This window comes from Drosophila teissieri, chromosome X, assembly GCF_016746235.2.
Source record: "Drosophila teissieri strain GT53w chromosome X, Prin_Dtei_1.1, whole genome shotgun sequence".
Taxonomy (NCBI): domain Eukaryota; kingdom Metazoa; phylum Arthropoda; class Insecta; order Diptera; family Drosophilidae; genus Drosophila; species Drosophila teissieri.
This window is the reverse complement of record NC_053034.1, coordinates 6,304,494-6,326,287: the sequence shown is the minus strand read 5'-3', so window position 1 is coordinate 6,326,287 and position 21,794 is coordinate 6,304,494. Positions and strand designations below refer to the sequence as shown.

At 48.5% G+C, this 21,794-nt stretch overlaps 5 protein-coding genes across 7 annotated transcripts; 1 reads left to right on the top strand and 4 right to left on the bottom strand.

The window, feature by feature from the left end:
• Nucleotides 1-20: 20 nt before the first annotated feature.
• LOC122624157 (protein unc-93 homolog A) lies at nt 21-6,001 on the bottom strand. Its single transcript, XM_043803601.1, has 4 exons — nt 4,051-6,001; nt 3,591-3,971; nt 1,914-3,252; nt 21-1,856 (listed from the first exon to the last, which is right to left on the bottom strand). Exons 1-4 carry the CDS (start codon nt 4,195-4,197, stop codon nt 1,495-1,497), a joined length of 2,229 nt encoding a protein of 742 aa, XP_043659536.1. The 5' UTR covers nt 4,198-6,001; the 3' UTR covers nt 21-1,494.
• Nucleotides 6,002-6,225: 224 nt separating this feature from the next.
• LOC122624156 (protein prenyltransferase alpha subunit repeat-containing protein 1) lies at nt 6,226-8,421 on the bottom strand. 2 transcript variants are annotated; one of them, XR_006326445.1, is made up of 4 exons: nt 7,840-8,421; nt 7,355-7,743; nt 6,451-7,299; nt 6,226-6,393 (listed from the first exon to the last, which is right to left on the bottom strand). XR_006326445.1 is itself a non-coding variant. In XM_043803600.1 (3 exons), the coding sequence occupies exons 1-3, from the start codon at nt 8,034-8,036 to the stop codon at nt 6,578-6,580; spliced, it is 1,308 nt and encodes a 435-aa protein (XP_043659535.1). In that variant the 5' UTR covers nt 8,037-8,421; the 3' UTR covers nt 6,226-6,577. The 2 variants fall into 2 exon arrangements, 1 of the variants encoding a protein (XP_043659535.1); XM_043803600.1 differs by having other exon boundaries at nt 6,226-7,299.
• A 295-nt stretch (nt 8,422-8,716) lies between these two features.
• Nucleotides 8,717-10,619, top strand: LOC122623966 (U3 small nucleolar RNA-associated protein 15 homolog). The gene is made up of 2 exons (XM_043803376.1): nt 8,717-8,892; nt 8,960-10,619. The coding sequence occupies exons 1-2, from the start codon at nt 8,800-8,802 to the stop codon at nt 10,487-10,489; spliced, it is 1,623 nt and encodes a 540-aa protein (XP_043659311.1). The 5' UTR covers nt 8,717-8,799; the 3' UTR covers nt 10,490-10,619.
• A 250-nt stretch (nt 10,620-10,869) lies between these two features.
• On the bottom strand, nt 10,870-16,979 carry LOC122623967 (ubiquitin-conjugating enzyme E2 Q2). The gene is made up of 9 exons (XM_043803377.1): nt 16,958-16,979; nt 15,244-16,049; nt 13,491-13,607; nt 13,123-13,410; nt 12,769-12,843; nt 12,414-12,705; nt 12,202-12,350; nt 12,035-12,113; nt 10,870-11,973 (listed from the first exon to the last, which is right to left on the bottom strand). The coding sequence occupies exons 2-9, from the start codon at nt 15,403-15,405 to the stop codon at nt 11,942-11,944; spliced, it is 1,194 nt and encodes a 397-aa protein (XP_043659312.1). The 5' UTR covers nt 15,406-16,049; nt 16,958-16,979; the 3' UTR covers nt 10,870-11,941.
• A 409-nt stretch (nt 16,980-17,388) lies between these two features.
• Nucleotides 17,389-21,466, bottom strand: LOC122625050 (hypoxia up-regulated protein 1). Of its 2 annotated transcripts, none has more exons than XM_043804901.1 (3): nt 21,274-21,466; nt 20,391-20,704; nt 17,389-20,318 (listed from the first exon to the last, which is right to left on the bottom strand). In XM_043804901.1, exons 2-3 carry the CDS (start codon nt 20,699-20,701, stop codon nt 17,861-17,863), a joined length of 2,769 nt encoding a protein of 922 aa, XP_043660836.1. In that variant the 5' UTR covers nt 20,702-20,704; nt 21,274-21,466; the 3' UTR covers nt 17,389-17,860. The 2 variants fall into 2 exon arrangements, with proteins under 2 accessions (XP_043660836.1, XP_043660837.1); XM_043804902.1 differs by lacking the exon at nt 21,274-21,466 and adding an exon at nt 20,914-21,109.
• Nucleotides 21,467-21,794: the final 328 nt, after the last annotated feature.

Sequence of the window (21,794 nt, the reverse complement as noted above, 5' to 3'; positions counted from 1 at the left end):
TGTTTGCAATTAGGCGTAGACGAGGGCGGTTTTAATTGCTGGAAAACAAGCCACTGGAAACAAAGTCGAATCGGCAATACACTGGGTTTTTGAAATCTTTATTGGATCTGGATATGGACACCTACAATATACAACACACATCCAATACACGTAGAACTCTGGATCTTATTCTGGATCGTATTCGGCTTCCCGTCCCACCGGTTTCATTCGATTCGCGACCTGCTTTGTTCACTATTCACTATTCAGAATTCATTATTCAGATGGAACCAGCGCTAAGAAAAAATATATACTATAGTATGTTAATGTCTATGTCTATGTGTATATGTAGATGTACTCGTATATGTATACATATATACTCGTAGTATATGGCTAGCAACATACTCGCAATACTTGGCCCGATGTATGAAATCGTCAGCGGTCGCAAAATGGTTACTCTCAAAATTTTCAAAATGTTAACATTGTTGCTTTTAGACCTTAGACCTTAGACCTTAGGATTTCACCTGGTTATCATAACAGTTTGCAGCTGGCTGCATAGCTTGATCTGAATCTGGATTTGGATCTGGCTCCAGATCTGAATCGGGATCTGAATCGGGTTGCACCTGTGGTTAGGCAAAAGTGGAGGGTCTCGAAACCTATATAACGCACATAACACCGACAACACATACATAACATACATTAACTCTGGACCGGATCAGGATCGGATCGGGATCGCGGGATCGCTGCGGTTTGGAAACTGCAAACTGCAAACTGGAGTTCCCATTGAATACACGCCTACGCCTAGGAGTTTACATTAGGAAAAACACACAAAAACCTTTTTGGAGCCCTTGGCGAAATACATATACACATGTATGCAGATGCAGATACGGCAATTGATATCGTATCACCTCAGATCGGATATACTGGTACATACATACATATATAACGTTCTACATGCTAGATGCTTATTGTGGCTCATAAAGCTCTTCTCCTCTCTCTCTATATATATATCTCCCTCTCTATCTGTCTCTATCTCTATTTCTCTATTTGATAGATAGGTTATAGACATGGAACAACATTACTGGCACTGGCAAATGCTATAAATTGAGAATGCACCCACATCGAAGGAATACCTCATCCCCTCCCACATGAGTGTAGATCAAACCTATTAACTAGTCTTATCCTCTAGGCCCGCGGACAGAGGTCAATAGCCAGACAGAGGTCAATATACATATATCAGTTGGAGCCTCCTTTAAACTGTTAAACTGTATCGCTTTCCGAATCGAGCGACTTCTGTCCACTGAGCTTGAAGTGTAGCTTGCGTCGCTTGACTTGTGTCTCTCGTTGCATACTGACGGGCTGCGTCTCGATCTCGATTTCGATCTCGAGGAGATCTGGCCGCCGAACCGGATCCAGTTCTGCGTCCGTATCCGTGTCCGCATCCGGAACATGTCACATGGTGTGCGTCCGGGCCACGACATCCCGTCGCATTCGTCGGGACTAGCTGAAGATGCTGCGTCATAAGCTGACGAGCGTCGCCTTGCGTTGCGCCTCCAATCGGATCTCCAGCGTAGCATATGGTGGCACACTGATGACGAGCAGCACCACCAGAGCGATGATCTTCATCGATTCGCAGAGGAAGCCGTGACCGGCGAAGGTCAGTCCCAGTCCCAGGAACCGAAGGGCCAGCAGAGGCGCCTGCACCTCCGTCACATGACTGGCATGATTGAGGGTGACCAGCGAGAGCAGGAGCGTCTCCCACATGCCATTGCAGGCGCCCCACGAGGCGGCAATCACGTAGAACAGGGCACTATCGTCACTCGACGGCTTCCAACTGGACAGGGCCAGCAGCAGACAGGAGTGGAAGAAGAAACCAGCCACTGCAATGAGAAGAGCGTTGTAACTCCGAGCACCCTGTGTGTCCATTTGGTACTCACAAATCACGACGATCCGCTTGACATGCCTGAGCAGCATGCTCAAGGTGCAGGAGACGATGAGCTGCATCAGACCCATGCCAATCAAGGCGCCGGCAATCATGCCGATCCCCAAGGAGCAGGTGACGAAGGCCCTCAGAAAGTCACCCATCATGTATGCCTGTTCCGTGCCCACAAAATAGGCCAGCGGACCGGCAAAGAGCAGGGTGTCCGTGATGCTCACATCTCTGGAGCGCTCCGGTCGCGATGAGCCTGCGGCCTGCACCTTCTCCACCACAATCAGCAGCGAGAGGGTCAACGATATCACCGAGAACAGAACGTACAGCCAGAGCAGCGATTGCCCGGCCACCCGGGGTTCGCTTTCGATGAAGCCCGCATAGATGGAGCTGGGTATGGAGCTGCCATTGGCCCATCCGGCCGCCAGGATGGATTGCACTCTCAGTGGGCACATGTCTGCCCCACAGATTCTGTCGCCGTGCTCGTTCCTATTGTAGAAATCGCGCAGTTGCGGTGGCCAGCTCTCGTTGCCATAGTAAACCAGCCCGGAGCAATCGCCCGTAAAGTTGCCATCGCTGCAGGCCAGCAAAATGGAGGCGAGTAGGGCTCCGCCGATGAGTCCCAGGTCTTGAGAAACCCTGAACCACCTGGCCAGACGCCTCACCTTCTGATCCCGATTGCAAAACATCTTGTGCTCCTCGTGCAGCACATCGACGGCCGCCTGCGACTGCTGCGACTCGCAGGAGCAGCTCAGTTTCCCACCAAAGTGGACAATCAAGGCCGCCTTGGAGCCAGCGGATCCGCTCAGGGTCACGCCCAGCAGCAGGTAGGCGGGTAGAAGCGTGTAAATGGAGGCGTACAGGTGCGACAGGAGGAAGAGAAGCACTGTCATATAGTTGGCCACTATCAGGGGGCCATAACCATAGCGTTTCATCAGTCGAATGCTGGGCAGGCTCATGCCAGCGGCCACCAGGAAGAGAGCACTCAGCAGCAAGGATCCAATCTCCGGGCCGAGGGGCAACCATTCCTCCCGATGGTGCCACACTGCATTGGAGCCCTGGAGCGCCATCACCGGCAGCAGGACGCAGTTCATCAGTCCGTGGGCCAAGCTCAAGCAGCTAAACTGGCGCCACACCTTCTGGCGCACATGGGCTGGCACCTTGTGCCGGCAATTCCTGTTGTTCAGCGTTATCAGTCGCCGTATGGAGGTGGCTCCGATGGAGCTGTTTATGGACTCCCGGCGACGCGAGGCCGCCAGAGCAGCCTGCACCTGGTACGAGGACACCGGATTTATTCGATGCGAGCGCGTCGAGATGGGCGACGGCGAGTATGCGGTGATGTGCTGCTGGAGAGGATGCAAGCAAAAGGCATTAGGATATGGCAGGAATCCAAGGATCTGGGCAGGCTATTGGTGAGCTTTCGCTTTAATAACAGCAACTGGGAAAGACAATCCCACCGTTCACTATTCACCAATGACCACAGACCACAGAGCACAGACCACAGAACACCCCTTTTGTCCACACTTGGCCACAAGATAGTTGAGAGTGGCCAGGACAAAGAGATAAGCGCTCTGATTCTATTTATATGCGACAGGTGTCACCACGCCGGCAAGCAAGTGACATGAATTATATAAAGGCTTCTCACACGGTGGCGGACACTCAATGTGTGCACCTGAGCACTCACCTCCATCATCTGCTCCTCCCAGACGTTCTGGGCTCCTCCAGAACTGCGCGTTCGCAGCACTCTATGCCTGGTGGTCAGCGAATGGCGGTGCTGATGGTGCTGGTGTTGGTGCTGATGCTGATGCTGATGGTGGTGTGAGTGTGGGGCATACTTCTTGCCCAGTCCCAGCATCGCAAAGCCACTGGTGGCCACTGGTGCAACCGCACTGGCGCCCAATCCAGATGCTGTGCCCACCGCCTGGATCTGGCCCTTTCCCGCAGTTGTCCCATTGCCACCTTGCAGCTCTCCGTTGCCGGTGGCAGTGCCTGCGGTGGCATTGAGGCTCAAGGATCCGCCACCAATCCCCAGACCAGCCATTATGTAAGCATTATACGACGATTGCTGCGTGGCGTACAAACATACATATGTATATAGGGGTCAGGAAATGGAATCCACCAATCCACCAATCCACCGATCTCACCTTGCGCTGCTGAGCGAACGCGGAGAGTCGCTCCCGCTCGCGACTGGTGTCCCGGGCTCGCTGCTCCAGCAGCAGTTCGTACTCCCGCCGCTTCTCCCGCTTGCGCTCCGCCTCCTCCAGCTCGTGAAGATTCGGCAGACTGCCCATTTCCGGCGTTTATTGCCAACTTACCGAAACTTAGCGGCCGTAATGCGAGTTATGCCATCGCTCCAAAAGGGCCAACTCATGCTGCTCCTCCACTGGCATCCCACGCCAATTCAGTCTGCAATTATTGTCCTTGCTGCGTGGGCGGGTTCATTATCCGCCGCCGACCTGCCACGCCCCCAAATCAGCGCCAGGGGCTGTATGAAAGTGCAAATATAGTTCTGCTGCAGCGGAATGCGCCTGTGAAGTGGAAACAGGAAATGAAAAAGTTGTGCGGCCTCGCATGGTAGCGCCATCTATCGGCCGCTTATCGAGTTGTCACCTGCACCTGGAAACCGTAACTCACACACACACGCACTCGCACACACACACACACATCTGTCTGGCCGTACGTGCACTGCATACTTATGTGGGCCACGGGCCTACATACATACATGTATGCGCACATGTACGTTCCGTTGCCGTTACCGTTACTTACTACATTCTGGCTCATTTACAGGCACTCGCGGTCGCAATAATAGGAGTTGAAACAAGGATACTAATTGGCTGAGAGTCGAGGATAGGAATAATGAGCTTTTAAGCCAGCTTCTTGGTCCTAGTCCGATTGAAGCCGTAGAGAGGTGACACCTTAATGCTAACTCACTGATGTACCCAATGCGCCCATGCCTAGTAACCGCTGCTATAAGGGCAGCCGCGAGTGTAGCTCCCATGGCCGCAGCAACTTCGCACACAAACACACTCCACCCACACACACTGGCACAAAATCATCAGGTGTGTCCATTTTGAGTTATCTACACATGTGCAGGCGACGCGCCCCAGGGTCAGGTATTCCGAGCTATATCTCCAGGACGAGGTGCGACAGGACGAGGTGGGACGGAACGGGACAGGACGAGATCTTGGGAATGCCCGCAGGGAAGAGGTCCCGAAGAAGACAATGGCACAGCACTTTGCAGCCCATAATCAACTCATAAACATCATAAACTATCCCCCACCACCACCACCACCACGAACACCACACACCCATGAAGTAAACTGCGATTGAGGCGCAGTTTTGGGCCCACGCCTCTTGGGGCGGTCAAAGTGGGTGGGAGTTATAAAAAATGCAAAAAGGGCGGATGGAGAACGAATATGAATATTTTAAAACCAAACAAAGACGAGCATAGAAAAGCATTGAAAGGCACACACAACACTCTCGATGGATGCGATGCTCTCTTGAAATCCTCTTGGCGTTTGGCGTGTTGTACATATATCCACAAACCGAGCACAGTTCAGTTCGGCAAGGGGAAAAAAAGAAGGAAAAAATATACTTTGTTGATTACTTTTAAACTCTCGGTTGGCTGGCTATGCACTTTTTTATTTGTTGTTCGTCGAGTCGGGACAAAATTGTTTGTAAGCCTTCAAAGAAGCCAGCACTTTCGCCTTAACAGTCAACACTCAACACAACGCACAAAACACCGCCGCACGCGAACTGCTCCAGAAACACACTGAAAAGCTGGCGGGGATTACGGACTGGCGATTCTGAGTCCGCTGCTGAAATTGTTGTCATCTCGTGCCTTCGGCAGCATCTCGCTTCACTTCCCACCTCGCATCCCAGACATGCGCAGTGCGCCCTCGGCACCCCACAATCCCCAGTTCACTTGGGGGATGGGTTCACTGTGGCTGTGGCTGTGGCTGCGGCTGTGACTGTGGCTGCACCGCCACAAAACGATACCATCCCATCTCAACATCTGCTCTGCGCAAAAGAAACCCCTATACAATGCATTTTGAGTGCTCATTACGGCCATTACCAAATCGATATCCTCGAACCGAATGAGCAGTTCCGCTCGATGTTTAAAAATGCATAAAAAAAAACTCACAACTTGAGGCATTAAAATATTCTGAAAAGTTTGTCATCTATGAGTTGGATTTATTTAAAAACTAACTGCAATTGGCTAACAACAAACACGTGCATGGCGATAATCGGTTAAGTTGTACTTCTGAACCAAGGGCTAACAAATCATGCCCGATCAGATTGAGAACAGAAACGAACAGTTAACGCTAATAGATATCGAAATGCAATTGGCGGACCAGTGAGATCCGTTGTCATATCGGGCTAGTTGAACTTTGTCTTTGGGTCGCACATTTATAGTATATCGTATATAGAATGGAACCATTTCCGTTTCCAAATCCGTTTTGAACCGTCATCGTTTAACGATTAGCCTTGCAAAAGATTTTATATTTTGAGGACGCAAATTAGGTAGGAAATATATCAAATACCTTGCAAATCAACGTATTTATACATTAGCCATAATTCAAAACGGAAATGGTGAATGGTGAACGGAAAGGCCAGGTGTGAGTAATTCTATTGGGGTAGATTGATTTGAGCTTTTTCAGGTCGCGCTGTCTAATCCGCTGGATATCCAAAGCTGAGGTGAAGATTGCACCAGCGCCGGTGCTTGCCGCCCAGCGAGGACTCCTCGCGCCGCACGGCACTTAGAAACGGATGCTTCTCGAAGTCCAGGTTGCCCAAATGCGGACGCAGATCGCCTGACGCCGCCGGTAACAGTTGGCCATAGGGCAAGCCCATTTGCAAGCGAACGCACTGCTCCACGATGAACTTGAGGGCCGCACGGCGATGCAGCTCAAAGCAGTCCCGCGATCCGTACATCAACCGCTGCTCCACACACAGCCGCATATCGTTGGCGGCCACATTGCAGCAGTACAGAAATGATTTTAGCTTTTGGTTGCTCACGGCACTTAGGTCCACATCTGGTAGAAAGACCGCCAGCAGATCCTCGGCGTTGGCTTCACATTCCAGGCCATAGCTGGCCAGTAGTTGCTGCAGACTGGCCAACGGAGATGAGCCACTGGCTCCGGAATCGTTGGGAAGGGCAAAGTTCAGCTCATAGGCACGACTCAGCAGCACCTGGCGGTAGTGGTAGCAGCTGTAGTCACTGATGTGCTTGCGCATAAACTTCTCCGTGCGTAGGAGTTCCGATTGCAGCAGGCAGGGCCCGTTTTGAAGGATCCACTGGCGGTGCGACCAGGCGTGGTAGTTGCTGGCGCACCTATCGGCGGCCCTTTCGCATATCCCGATCTCATTGGGCCAGTCAATGGCATCGGCACCTGGAAATAATAAGTATGTCACATATGTAATCTCCGGTTGTCGACGTTCACTTACTTTGAAATGAGTACAACCAACGGCGATAGGCGAATGCTTCATTGGACTTCGGTTTGATGGAGAGCACGAGTGCGGAGAACTGCAGCTCCTTGTTGATGCTCAGCCGATTCTTTTGCACCAGCTGGCGGCGAATGTGCCAGAAGGTGGTCACATCGGGATTGATCAGCAGAGCCACGTTTAGGTATTTGGCCAGGGAGTCGCTCTGCTGCTGCTGCTGCAGCGTGCGCAGCTGTTGCGCAGTGGTTTGACGGCGGTGGGAGATGAGGGTGCGGTGGGCGTGGTCGTAGACATGCTGGGCACACCACGATTCCAGGCCCAGATTGTGCTCCACATGCACAACGGGCGATTTGTTGCAGTTGGCTTCCTTGGGTATAATCTCAAAGGAGGCGCTGTCGGGGATTACAACAAGATAGATATATATAAGATATATTTGGAGATTAAAGTATGCTGATCAAATTTATAATAAAGTTCAGTGCTGGACTCACAGATCCTGATCTTTGAGGAACACCGCATTGATGTCCCTGATGATCTTCTCGCAGAGCACCATTTTCTCGTTGCGTTCCTCCTCCATGGAATTTGAATTTTGAGTATAATCCGATCGTGGAATTTCGATGTGGATGGGGTGGCTGGTTCCTCGGGAATCTCGCTTCCGTTCCGTTCGATTCGAGGGTCTCAGGCACATTGATTGCCTCCAATTAATATTAACATGCTCAATGTCTCCGGTTAATTAAGATTTGGAAAGGGAAGGAAGCGGAGGTGACGGCGGAGGCTGGAACCCTGGTCTACGCGACTATGGAACCCCCAGTGGAGGCCGCATCACAACAAATAAATTTCAATTAAGCCGGGGACTGGACACGAGATCTAGCCTCTCTTATTATTATTACTATTATGGTTATTATTATTACAGTGCCCAGTGCGAGGGGCTGTCAATCTGGTTCGCCCCAAAGCGCGGTTCTCCAGCGGATCGGTCCGCTAACTCGGAAATGTTTTTCCTTTCCTTTTTTTGGCGACGGTGAGCATATGTTTGTTTGCAAACATGTGTTTGGTGTGCCCGATAACAACAGCACCTGCCACGTCTATCGATAACCGACTGACCAGCTCAGAGCCAACTGTCGGGAAAACGGCTATCAAAAGCAGACACTAACTGGATGTTTAGAAATCTGTAAATGTTTTTTCCTACACTTAATGTAACTGTACATGAAAAACACTAATTTTACCACAGTTATGTCTTGTTATTAATTTGTGTTTCATATAAAGTGGATTAGAGAATTACTTAGATATTCAAGCCAAGTTATTGAATTTAATCAGTACCGCCGCATTTGAGGGCAATCGCAATTTGGCTACTAACCAGCTTGTCCGCCAGCACTGCTGCCATACACTGGTCACACTTTCTTGGTGGAGCACGTGCGCGCGTAAAGGAGAATCACTAGAAACACGCAGCCAGGATGCAGACCAACTTCCTCCCACTGAACACACGGCGTTTCCAACAGCGGGCTCAGGTGGAAACGCCGGATACGGTGTACTGGGACCGTCTGGCGGTGAGTTGCATGAGATGCGGCAGAGAAACTCGGCAACCATTTCATTGTGTCCCTCTTCGATCCACAGAAACCGGAACTCCTCAAGGAGCATAACACCATCGATTATTTGGACTTCAGCCCCAGCGATCCCGACAACTTTGTGGTGACCTGTTCGGTGCGCGTGCAGATCTACAACCTGGTGACCAAGCTCGTGGTGAAGAATCTTTCCCGATTCCAAAAGACCGCATACGGAGCCGCCTTCCGGCAAGATGGTCGTCTCCTGGCCGCCGGCGACGAGGAGGGCCACGTCAAGCTATTCGACACCACCAGCCGCAACATCTTGCGTTTGTTCAAGGGACACACGGCGCCGGTGCATCGCACCTTCTTTACGGCGGACAAGCTCCAGCTAGCCAGTTTTGGAGACGACAGGTCGGTCCGTCTGTGGGACGTGGCCAACGAGAAGGTGGTACAAACCTACGAGGACACGCACACCGACTACATTCGTGCCGGCGCCATGCATCCGCAGGCAGCGCACATGTTCGTCTCCGGAGGCTACGATGGCAAAATCAATCTATACGATACGCGAGCGGAAAAGGCGATACAGCACACCTTGGATCATGGAGCTCCGGTGGAGTCGATGTTGTTCCTTCCCAACGGTTCCATATTCGTCAGCGCCGGTGGCAGCCAGGTTCGCGTATGGGATCTCATCAGCGGCTGCCGTCTGCTCACCATGATGTCACAGCATCACAAAACCGTAACTTGCCTGCGACTGGGCTCCGATGGCAGGAGATTGCTCTCAGGCGGGCTCGATCGGCACGTCAAAATCTACGATGTGAGCACCTACAAGACAGTGCACACGTTGACCTATCCCAATGCCGTGGTCAGCATGGCTGTCGCTGGCAAAGATCAGGCAGTTGTGGCTGGTATGGTCGATGGTCTGGTCTCCATTCGTCGCATGATGGTAGACAGCAAGCCGAGCCATTTGAAAAAGATTCGTGCGGAGCGGAAACGCAGGCACTTCAAAGATTCGATACTCCCGACCAGCACGATCGGCAGCAGCCCCCAGGAGGTTGATCACACCATCAAGGACCGAGTCAAGGGGCCCGGCTTGAAAACCTACGATGTGCACTTGCGCGTGTTTAACCACAAGAAGGCTTTGGACGACGTGATGAATGCGCAGAGGATGGCAAAGCATCCGGAGGTCGTTGTGGCCGTCATTACGGACCTTCTGCACCGTAAATCTCTGGACAAAGCCCTCACTGATCGTCGCGACACCGTGCTTGTTCGATTCATCGACTTCATCTGCAAGCATTTGGGTGAGACGCGATTCATGCGCCCGCTGATGATGGCCGCCAGCACGGTCTTGGAGGTTTTCGAGCGGCGATTGGTGGCCTACAGCCCGAAGCTGATGCATGCCTTGGAACGATTGTCAAAAGCTATGCAGGAAGAAGTGAGGCTTACCACCGAGCTGATGCGGCTAAAGGGCGCCATGGACATGCTCATTGGGGTTTCAATGGACAATGGCGAGGTGGCCCATAAGCCCACATATGTGGAGACTAAGACACCAAGGATGCAGCCCTCTCAGGCGGCGGAAAAGTACGTGGTCTTCGTGGAGTGACCCAGGCCGACGTAGAACAACGATATAGCCAGCTAGTTTTAGTCTAAAGTAAAAATTAGAATACTGGAATTTTGTTTATAGTTTAAGAAATACACATTTACCAAAACGAAACAAAAAATGGACTGCTTTCCTGGGCATACTCATTGTTGAAATAAAGTAGTTTCAATCCGTATTATGCATGTATATATCTTTCTTTATTAAATACATACTTAAAATGAACGTTTCGTCGTGCACGCCAATTTCAGTTTTGAAATGTACAATGAAATTTTGTCTGCCGTTGTACGCATAATAAAAAAAAAACAATGGTAATGGGGCAGCAAAACAGTTGCCCTCGAACTAACTTTTCTTTCTCAATATAATGGGTAATTTACTTGCAAATATTTACGATTTTCGTTCTCCAACTACTCGATTTGGGTTTTATTTGTAATTTTTTTTTTAGATTTAGATTTACGTTATTTTACGATTATTTGGAAAGACGAATTTACACTTAGAATTTGCTCATCTTCGACGCATCGTTCTGTATTATTCTGCTTAAGCTAAACTCTCGCGCTAATTTTAATATATATCTTTATATTTATGTTTAATTATATGTATGTATAGGTATATATATATATATATATATATGTATATATATATCTACTCCGATCGACATCGCGTCAACTTTTGCCAACATGCCGTTTCTTGTGTTGTTAGCTTACCAGTTAAAGAGAAAAATATAAGATACCACGGATTTGTTAAACTTAAATAAGAATACAGTTAGGCGTCTTAACTAGTTTACATTTTAGGGGTGTGTATGTGTGTGTGTGGAGTGTGTGAGGATTGTGGGTGCTGGGTGCTGGGTGGGTAGGTGGTTTATGTTTGCAAGGATCAAAGCCACTACACTTACACTTTAAATTAATTAATTGATACTCATATACATAACAGATATTGCCTTTACATTTTACACTCTTCGGCTGCTGATTTCATTTGACACTTCTACACCAATATATGCATCTCCAGTTTTCAAGACTCTGTACAGGATACACGCTTTCAGGCCACTACACACACACAACAGAGAAGACGGAGTGGGGCATATACATATGAATGCAACGAAGCAGTAACCGTGCTTCTAAAGACGGTTTAATGTTATTACGAGCAATTAAACATATGTAAACGAATGTGTGATGGCTGTGTTTTCATCAAACATCAAACTTCCATCGACGCTGCAAGCAAGGTAGTAATGTGGGCCATCTCCTTAAATTCGGGGGCATTGTCCATATTGGTCCTGACCAGATCAGACATCAGATCAAGCCGGCAGTGAGTGTGCGGGATGTGTGCTTGGCGGATGTGGGCAGGGTGTGTGCTGGCGGTGTGAGGGGGCATGGTGGGAGGTGTTGGTTGGTTGGTTGGTGTTGGTTGGCATGAGTTATTCTAGAAAGGATGTGCGTCGGGGGACTCCTCTTGTGTTATGTTTTAGCCATCTTCCTTGGGCGGGGTGAACCATCCTGCAATAGAGAGTTTTCGTATTAAATGGTTGCTCATCTTACGGCGCTTTTCTGGGCTTACCATTCTTTTCGTGAATCTGCACCAGAGACTTGAAGCTCTGCTGGGCTCGAGCCAAACTGTATTGGCCCTGGGTCAGTGCCTGTTTACAAATAGGTATAAATAGGTTATAAATTAGTTTACCAGTTTAAAGGATTAAATACATCTTGAATACTATGAATTTAACATACTTTGGTAGCCCCGAACTGGATGCGCGCCTTGCCCTTGACGAGGGTGGCTGCAATTTGCATGATAACCGCTTCCACGGTATAGGCCGAGCTCCAGCCCTGTTTGGTCAGCAATTCCATGCAGATGGCACCGCCGATGAGCACATAGCCGCCTTGTAAATACAAGAAACATTTAAATAAACGTCCATGATATACGATTACTCAGCCAATCCCACCTGAGATAATCGGATGGACGACGCGCACAAATGGCGGCTCGAAGGGATACGTCTCCTTGAAGAGGATGTTGAGCAGTATGCTGTCCTTGCCCTCTTTCTCCTTGAGCATTTGCAGATCACTGTGCAGCGGACTGTCCGGGTCGACAGACTTGAGGCGAATGTTCCATTCGTAGATCGACTCATTGACGAGTTCAATAGAGTACATGTTCTTCTTGAAGGCGTCCGATCGATAAATGTCGCGTAGTTCCTTCATTAAGCGATCGGTTGCCTGTACGGAACCCGAAACGGAACCCTAGTGTCGAGTAAAACATTATATAAAGTATCCGACATTATGCTATTATATCGGGAAACTCACTTTTAGATAGTCTTGTCTCTGACTTTGACGCAGTCTTTCTAGAGTTGCTAGGTGTTCCACTTCCATGTCGTCCTTCTGCATTGCATCAAAATATCAAGATATCAAAACGATTGAAGAATTAATACTTGACAGCTTTGATATTAAACGATTCGACCAGAAATGAAATATATAAAAAACTACCAAGTTACACCTAATTCTTAAATCGCGTACAAACTCAAATTGGAATGCAAGACTATAATTACTCGACTTATTCAAAGATAATGTTTAGTCCTGCATATGCCACTAATGCCGAACTACAACGACGTGAATCCTTAGAAACTCCTAATCCCAAGGAATTCTATTCATATTGCTCACCTTGTTTGTACTTCGTACATCATCCATTTCCAGCGGCAAGTCCTCATCGCCCTCGCTCTCCTGTTCGCTCTCGCCGATGGGATCCTCGATCTCCTCCTGATCCGAATCGGTCTCCTCGTTGCCGTGGGGTCCGCCCCCGCCCCCCGCTCCACCGCCACCTGGTCTCTGCTCGCAGCGAAGGGGGGAAGCGGATGGCGGCGGCGTTTGCAGCGGCAGAGCCAAATTATCGATGTCGGGTGGCAGTGGAACGTTGTGAAGGCGACACAGCTCACGCAGCAGAATGCCCACCTGCAAGGATTTGGATAGATTGGATTGAATTGTCAGTTTACAGCAGATTGATTTCGGTAATTGCCAAAACAAGGACTCACCTGATTGATCACGTGATTATCACGTCCATTCGTATTGCTAAGTATTTGAACAGCATTTGTGACGCTCGTCTCCTCGCTCTCGGCGAACCAAACTGGCGGCGATGAGGGATAGGTTTCCTGCAGGAGGAAATTAGCAAATTATTAATATGGCCTTTTTTGAAACCATCTTGATGGCAAACGAGTTTATCAGTGAAACTATATTGTAGGATATATAACCAGACGTAAAGGTTTTCTATTAGCAGTGGGATTGTTTAAGTTTTTGCCTTGGCGTTTGTCTTATCGGGCACCCACTGTACATCTACCCCATCGCGTGTGTGGGGTGGGTCAAGGACTTTGACTCGACAATTGGACACAGACAAAAGATCTCTCCTATTCCCATTCCCATTCCCAGTCTCGATCTCGTTTCTTTCGGTTCTCAGGTGAATTGCTCGTCGTCATTGTCGTCGGAGCCACTTTGCATGCACATGTAAATAAACAAATACTAAACGACGGCGATCCGAACGCGCCAGAAAGTACGAAATTATAACCTTTAATTAGATCGTTGAACCAAGCGGGGATCAGTGCACAGAAGACAGAAACAGAAAACAGATGGGACAGCTTGGCAGCCGATGATCGGATCGGGTACAATGAATCACACCTCATCGCGGGTGTCACTCTGTGCCGCAAGGTGCAGGAGCCGCATAATTTGTTTGATTCGAGATGTGATTGCTTTTGACTTTGCATTTTCAGCGACATACATACATACATATGCATACATATATACATGATGTTTATCCCATAACGGAAATCTTCAAAATCAGTCTATGTTGGTCAAAACCAAAAGAGTAGACAGAGAGGGAGCCTAAGAGAGCGGCCAAAGGGCATCGACTACCTCGTCTACATACATACGTAACATAAGTATACGCACGTACATACATACTCGCACATATATCCCATCTTAACTGAGCAGCGTGGGAATAAAGAATCGGCACAAATCCTCGCATATATAATCACGCACAAGCGGGAACGAGAGAGAGAGAGAGAGAGAGAGAAGGCGAACCGATAAAGAAAAGTTGAAGAAGTAGATTCAACACAACCAGACAAGGATAGCACGATTTCAAGGAAGAAAGCGACAATTTGGTCAGGAACAAAAGGAAGATGGACTTACGTAAAATGAAAAGAGAAGTATATTAAGAAAAAAGAACCAAGGATTCCAGTGAATCTACCAACGGATGTAAAGCTTTGTACACTGGCCAACTTGCTATATATAGAATTCTACACTATCGCCGTATAAATATAGTTATCGTTGCGCAGTGGACAAAGTGGACACAGCGCGGAGTAACCTACGGAACCCGTAATCCCCATCCCCATCCCCTCCAGCACCAGCACCAAGCTCCAAATCACTTGCAAACACGGCGCCTTGATAGTCGCCCTTTTTTCAGTTGCAATGCCCCTATCTATTGATTGCTGGGACCGATAAGACATATGCACAGGAAAATAAAAACATTTCGCTTTAGTTTTCGTTTCGAATTCGTATACTCTTCTTTTGGGGGCGCGCTTATTGCGAAAGATTTTACTTAAAATTGTCGAGAAGGTCAGTTCCATGGGGAAAACTTGTTAGAAATTCATTGGCCCCAATTACTTTACATCCCCTTAACTTGAGTATATGTATGTATGTACATATGTGCCACATTTGTTAAGTCATAAAACTTGCGAAAAAATACGAAAAATGACTAAAGATTTAAACATAAGCTAATGGTCATCGGTGACTTACCGTTATGTTGGCGTGAATATCGTAGCGCTTTCCATTCTTATCGATAAACCGGCAGAGCAGTTCGTCGACGCTGGAATTGAGGATCTGAAAGCGCTCGTGGTTCTTCGGAAAGATCTTCTCTAGCGTTTTGATTTCCTGCTTCAGGGTGTTAAGGCACGCCATCTTGTGGCGGGCTAAAAAAGGCAACTGGTCTGGTCTGGGTTTGGTTTTTTTTTTCGTGCTTACGGTGCGCTTATGATTATTTCGTGGTCCAAGTGAAGTTTTGTGGTTCGTGGGGTTTCAGGGAGCTAACTCCCCCCTCTCTTGCGCTCTTCCCTTGCGACTTCCAGGCGAAGAAAGCTGGTATGGGATTTATTTTTTTTTTTTTTTTGTATTTTGTCTGTCAGCTGCTTTTATCTGCCTACTCCAGATGGCGCTGTACCGTTTGAGTTTCTGAGTTGTTCGTCGCCGCCTCTATGTGAATATGTTGTTTACTCATTTAGTTATTGTGCTTCTTACTTAAAATGACGATTTTGCTCGTGTTTGGAGGTAGATTGAAAGGGCGAATTTTTGGAGTCGACTGGTTGTTCTTTGTTGTTTTCGCAGGCTCTCTTTTCGCTCTTCTTTTTCCACTCCACTTCCAGTTAACTTCACTCTCACTGCTTCTTCTTCTACAGCTCCTGCGGCGCCCAGCATGCGCTGTCTTGCTCGCACTCTCTGCTTTTTTTGGCGTTCAGATTTGCACTTTGATTTTCCCGACTTATTACCGTTTTCTTATTCTGTTCAGTTGCGTTTGTTTGTATGTTGGTTTGTCCTGGGCATTAAAGCTGCAATTGGAGTATTAAACACGTGTTTCACTTAGCTTGTTATTAACTTTTGTATTATTTTTTCTTGTTGCTGCTTCTAATGCTGGCTAGCCAAAACAAAAACAACAATCGGCAGTTGGCTTACACACACACACGAACAGCAGACAAAACCTGACACACACACTTGTACCAATCTCAAGCGCCCTCTCACTCGCACAGCAGGGTCTCTTGCCTACGCAATGATCGGAACTCATCGAAATACCGATTGGAAATCGGCAAACACACAAAAAAAAACAAATTTCGCGTTTATCCCCTATCCCCCTCTTTATTCCCCTACGTTTTCTGCTGAGTTTGTTATTTTCGTGTGCTCCCCACAAGGAAATTTTTACCGAAAAAAGCTCGATTTGAAAGAAAAATGGAGACAGATGAAGAAAACCCATGACAAAGAGGAAAGTGTCAAATATGGGCAATCGAAAATCGAAAACTGAGCCAATTTTTTTTTTTCGCCGAGGCTCCACTGTTCACAGCTGCATAACTGTTTTCCCTCGGCACCTCTCTTTTGCTCTTCTTCTCCTGTTTTTCACCTCCCCTTCTTTCACTGACCGAAGTCTGCGTTTTCAGCATTGCATACACACAACCACACACACACACACTGACACTTTTAATCATTTATCAATATTTAAGCGACTAAGGCGAAAAACTAACTGTTCACGGAGCCCCAAGAACAAATCCTTTGTTTGCACGGAACACGGAGCACAAAAAGAAGCACAGACACACGGAAAAACGGCCGCAGAAAACAGCAACTCTACTTGCACACACACACACTTGCGCAAACAGGCTTGTAGTTGTAAGCAAAACAGCAGCGGAGAAAATTCTTCAGGAAAAAGACAATAAAAAACAAAAGAAAAACAACAAAATAACACACGCACACAGCTGCGAAAATTGTGACACGGAGAATTAAATTCAGTTCCACGCACGCCCGCCCGCTTTACCTTTTTTTTACCAACAACAAATTAGTGATGGCGGGTTAGCGATACATTGGTCATCGATGAATTCACCGATGCTTCTTCGTGTATCGTGTTATCGATTTGTTGGTATCTACGTTCACCCATCTCTAGAAGTCTTAGCCAAGCACCCTTAACATTTAGCGAAGACGCGAACCAGTCTTAGCGAGTACCTGCTCCACAGTTACCGAATGCACACACCACAATTAGCGGGGTTTCCCTCCTCAACAAGCGATTACTTATAGGCGGGAAATTTAAAAATGGGTTACCATATAGCATACGTGAAATGAAAGTATTACTAGTATTATTGCGTTTCACACAACGCACAACGCCAGGAACCAAAAGGCCAATCCGAATACAACACAATACAAACTTTATTTGTTATCATTCGCTCCCTACGATTTCAGATTTATTTCGATCTTATCTCGGCAATTAACTCATCCCGCCCAATTCGTTTCGCTACTTTCGCTACAATAGATCAATAAGATATAGTGGATATATAGAGGGGACCGTGTGAGTACTTCTTCAAGTCTTGTATTTCCTATGCGGAATGGTATGGAAATGGAAAATGGTTTTTACATTTAGTTACGGTTTACATTATTTTGTGTGTTTTTTTCTTTTGTGTGTGTTTTGTTTTAGATTAGAAGTAGCATAATTTAACCCCGACTTTAGCTAAAAAAATCATAGAAATAAAGACGCCCCGTGTCGTGGCCATTTGCCGTCTTTTTCCCCCTGTGTTACCCCCGATTTGAATCCTCCTTCGAATCCTAAGACAGGCACTTGGCTTCCAGCTGCTACGGATGCTCGTAATCCCTCTAGTTTGGCTCCTTAGAGCTCACTGTGCGGTGTCTTGGTTTCCTCCTCTGCAGGCGTTGGGGTGATCTCATCCACGGACTCCTGCTGCTCCTCCTTTGCCGGCGGCTCCTGCTGCTGGTCGGCATCCTCAGTTTTGGTGCCATCGCCACTGCCGGAAGCCACCACCTCCTCCTCCTTTTTCTTGTCCTTTTCGGCAGCGGGCTTCGCCTTGGGCTTCCAGATCTTAATCTTGTTAACCAAATACTTGACCTCGCGGTCCAGCAGGCTCATTTTGTCCGTTATATCCTTTACAGTCAGGCGGATGTCCGCATTCTTGGCCAACTTCTTCTGGGCCGCTGTCTCTGTCTTCAGCCAGGCATTAGTTTCGGTGATGACTTTGTCCAGCGTATCGATCTCAACCTGGGTGAAGACGTCCTTCTCGGGATTGGTGTCCTTGGTGAGATTGCGGCCAGTGACCAGGAACTTTTCGGCGCCATCAATCATACCCTTGAGCGCCTTGATGGCCTCTGGTCGCTCCTCGTGTTCCCAGTGGCGGGCGAGAAACACGTTGGATAGCTTCTTCAGTTGCGCCAGTTTTTCCTCGTAGATTTCGGCCTTGGGATCCTCCAGATCCTCGTACAGCCATTCACCCAGAGTGCTGCATTCGGCCAGAAGTTTCTCCTTCTCCTCGGCGGTGGCACACTTGGCGTAGGAGTCCTCGTCCAGTTTCTGTTGCACCTCGATTATGTGCGCTTCGAGGGCATTGAAAGCTGACTCCAAGCGGACACGTTGCTCCTCCGCCTTGTTAATGGCGGCGAGTTTGGCCACCGATTGGTCGTACCCGGAACCGGCCAGAGGAACAACAAACTGCGTTTGCGACTCGTACGTCACCGGGGACTTGACGGTAACAAGCTTGATTGTTTCGTTTTTGGCTTCGGCGTCTTGTTTGGCGCTGTCCTCAGACTTTTGCTCCTTGCTGCTGGCTTCCTCTTCCTTGGCCTTCTCATTATCGTCCGATTTGGATGGCTCTTCGCCTGCATTAGCCTGGTCTTCTTGCTCCGAATCGTCCTTCTTTTCGTCACCGTCCTTGGTAAACAGTTTGCTCAAAGTGCTGCCAAACTTCGACAATGTGCTGTCATCATCCGCATCTTCCTCAGGCTTTTGCTTCTCGTACACATACTCAACGCCTGTGCAGCGGAAAATGCCAGAGTCATCCAGATAGAAGTAGGCCTTGATGCCCTTGTTATCGACCAGTTCCTTCTTCGATTTCTCCAGCAGCTCCTTCACCTGCTTCAGCTGCACCTTGGTCACATTCAAGCTGCCCAGAGCGGCAATCTCCTCCTTGCTATACCGATCCAAGTCGGCGTAGTTGACATAGAACTCAAAGTCGTCGGTGTGCTTGTTGAAGGTGATGACCTTCTTCTGGGGATAGGGATTCATCAGGGCAAACAGGGCACGTTTCACTTGCTTCACGGCAGCACCATCGCCTGGATCCCGCTCAAAGGACACCTGCAGGGGGAATAGCGTGGCATCCTTGACCACAAACTTCTTCACCTTGAAGCCGGCAGATAAGTCGGCTGCCTTATAGACTGCACCCATCGTAGCGGATTCATCGGCGTTCAGATTCTTGCCCAGCTCCTGTTTAATGACAGCTTTGATGGTTTCCTGCACGCGTGGCACTCGAGTGCCGCCACCAAACAAAATCACCTGGGTGATCACATCCAGACTGAGGTGCGAGGAGGCCAACGCCTCTTCCAATGGCTTGGTGGCCCGCGGCCAGAGATCCTCGCAGATTTGCTCCAACTTCTCGCGACTTACAGCCAATTTGAAGTCAATGTCCTCTATCAGGTTTTCGATTTGAGCGAAGAACTCCGTATTGGCAGACAGGACATTCTTCAGGCGTCCTGCTTCCTTGAAAAGTTTAGCCAGAGCTCGGGGACTGGTGGTCACATCGGTCTTGGTCTTTTTCAGGGCATTAAACTCCTGTGCCAGGTAATCGCGCAATCGCAGTTGGATCTCCAGACCACCCAGAGTGCGATCATAACCAACGCCAAGGACCTGGACCACCGGGTTGATCTCCCTGGTTTGCTTGTCCTTCACCAACTGATAGCTCACCACGGCGGCTGAGGTTTTATACGCGCCCATATCGTAGAAGAGGTAATACTGGGCCGTTTCGTTAATTTCGCCGCGGTGGAAGACACCGTAGTTGAGAGCCACTGCCGCATAATCGTTGATTAGTTGCAGCACCTTCAGATTGGCCAACTGGGCGGCCGACAACAGAGCCTCCCTTTCGGCTTGGCCAAAGTAACCGGGCACGGTTAGGACGCACTCGGTGATTGGCTGCTGTACGGATTCCTGGGCAAACTGCTTGGCCTTGACCAGCATTTGGGCAACCAGCTCCTCCACGGAGAATTCCTCGGTGTCGCTTTTGCGGAAAACCACAGTGTTGCGCTCGGGATCACCCACAATGTTGTAGTACGGAAAGCGTTTCCTGCAAGCGATTGGATTAGAGATAAGTCGATGGGACTTAACAGTGACGTGGCCCAAAGCAAACACCACTTACCTATATAAATCGACAATGGGATTATCAATGGTCTTGCCCAGCAGATCGAGAAGATAGCCATAGGCCGAGTTTGGATCCTTGATTCCAATTGTCTGTGCATCCTCGCCAATGGTACGCGTTCCATCGCGGAAGGCCAGGATCGCTGGCGTTTTGCGCTTGGACTCGCGGTTCAGGGCGATTTCCATGGGCACTCCGGGCGACACAACGCCCACCTTCATCCACTCGCTGCCCAGGTCCACGGACATCACGGCGGCTCCCTGGGAGAGGGCAATCCCCGCCAGCAGGGCGCTCAATAGGAGCACGAGTTTCATGGTCTGTGCTCGAATGAAATGTGATCGAATTAAATGATTGTGCATGCGATTAGACACCCCATTAAAAAATAACTCTATATTTACCCTCTGCTTTGTGAGATCTTTCTAGAATTTGGCCAAAGACCAATGATTTAACTTGAAAGGCTAACTCTTTACAGATGCCAGTAGTGTGTAGTGGTACAATCGAAATTTCCCCCAATACTTTTACCTACGTTTTTGGGCTGCAGTAATGCCACACGAAGTAATTGGTTTTTCAGCAGTTCTCAGTTTTAACACATCAATTGTGGGACGAAAACTAAGTCTGGATTAAACGAGAAGAGCTGTGCTCATGTGGCACCGTTTATGGTTTGCCGGCGAAATTACTGGGGGAGTAAGAGCTTTCAAGAGATCTTTGCTTTACGGAAAATCGGTGAAAAGAGCATTAACCTTTTTTACTTCCACATTTCTTCCGCGATTCTTTCACTTCTTTCTTTTTTGCAACGCAAGCAGCTGTCGGCGCCCTGCCCCCCGTCCCATCCCTTGGCCCATTCCTCCATTTCCATCCTTCCAGCCAAGCACCGCTTTCCACTTACGTGTCCCGTTACGTTCGTCGCTTCCAGCTGTCCTCAGCCACTTGCACTCGCCAATCGACTTTTATTCAGCAGTCAGGTATTTATTAATTATTCAATTCACAACGTCGGCTGCGGATTTCAGTTGTAAAGTAAAACACAGAGTCGCCGCGATTAAGAAGAAGAAGCAGCGGCACGCGAAGAAGAAGAAAAAACGTTGACGTGTTGATTCGGCCAGGCGATAGCAATCGATAAAGTAATCGAGTGACTGTCACTTGTGCAGGCAGTGTTGCCAGATCACGCCGAAGTGAGCGAAAAAATAACTATGTTCGACTTTCCCGTTGTAAAAAAGATCATTTTGACTAACTGCAAGACACCAAAGCAGAACAATGCATTGCATTATTATGACCTTAACTCGCTTTAACAGGAAGAGTTGGCCTACTCATCGCAAAGCAGAAGTTATAACATATGTAGTTGGCAATTCCAATTTTTTTTTCTTTTGGCCAGCAAGTCAACCCACATATTGATAGCTCAGCACTCCCTCG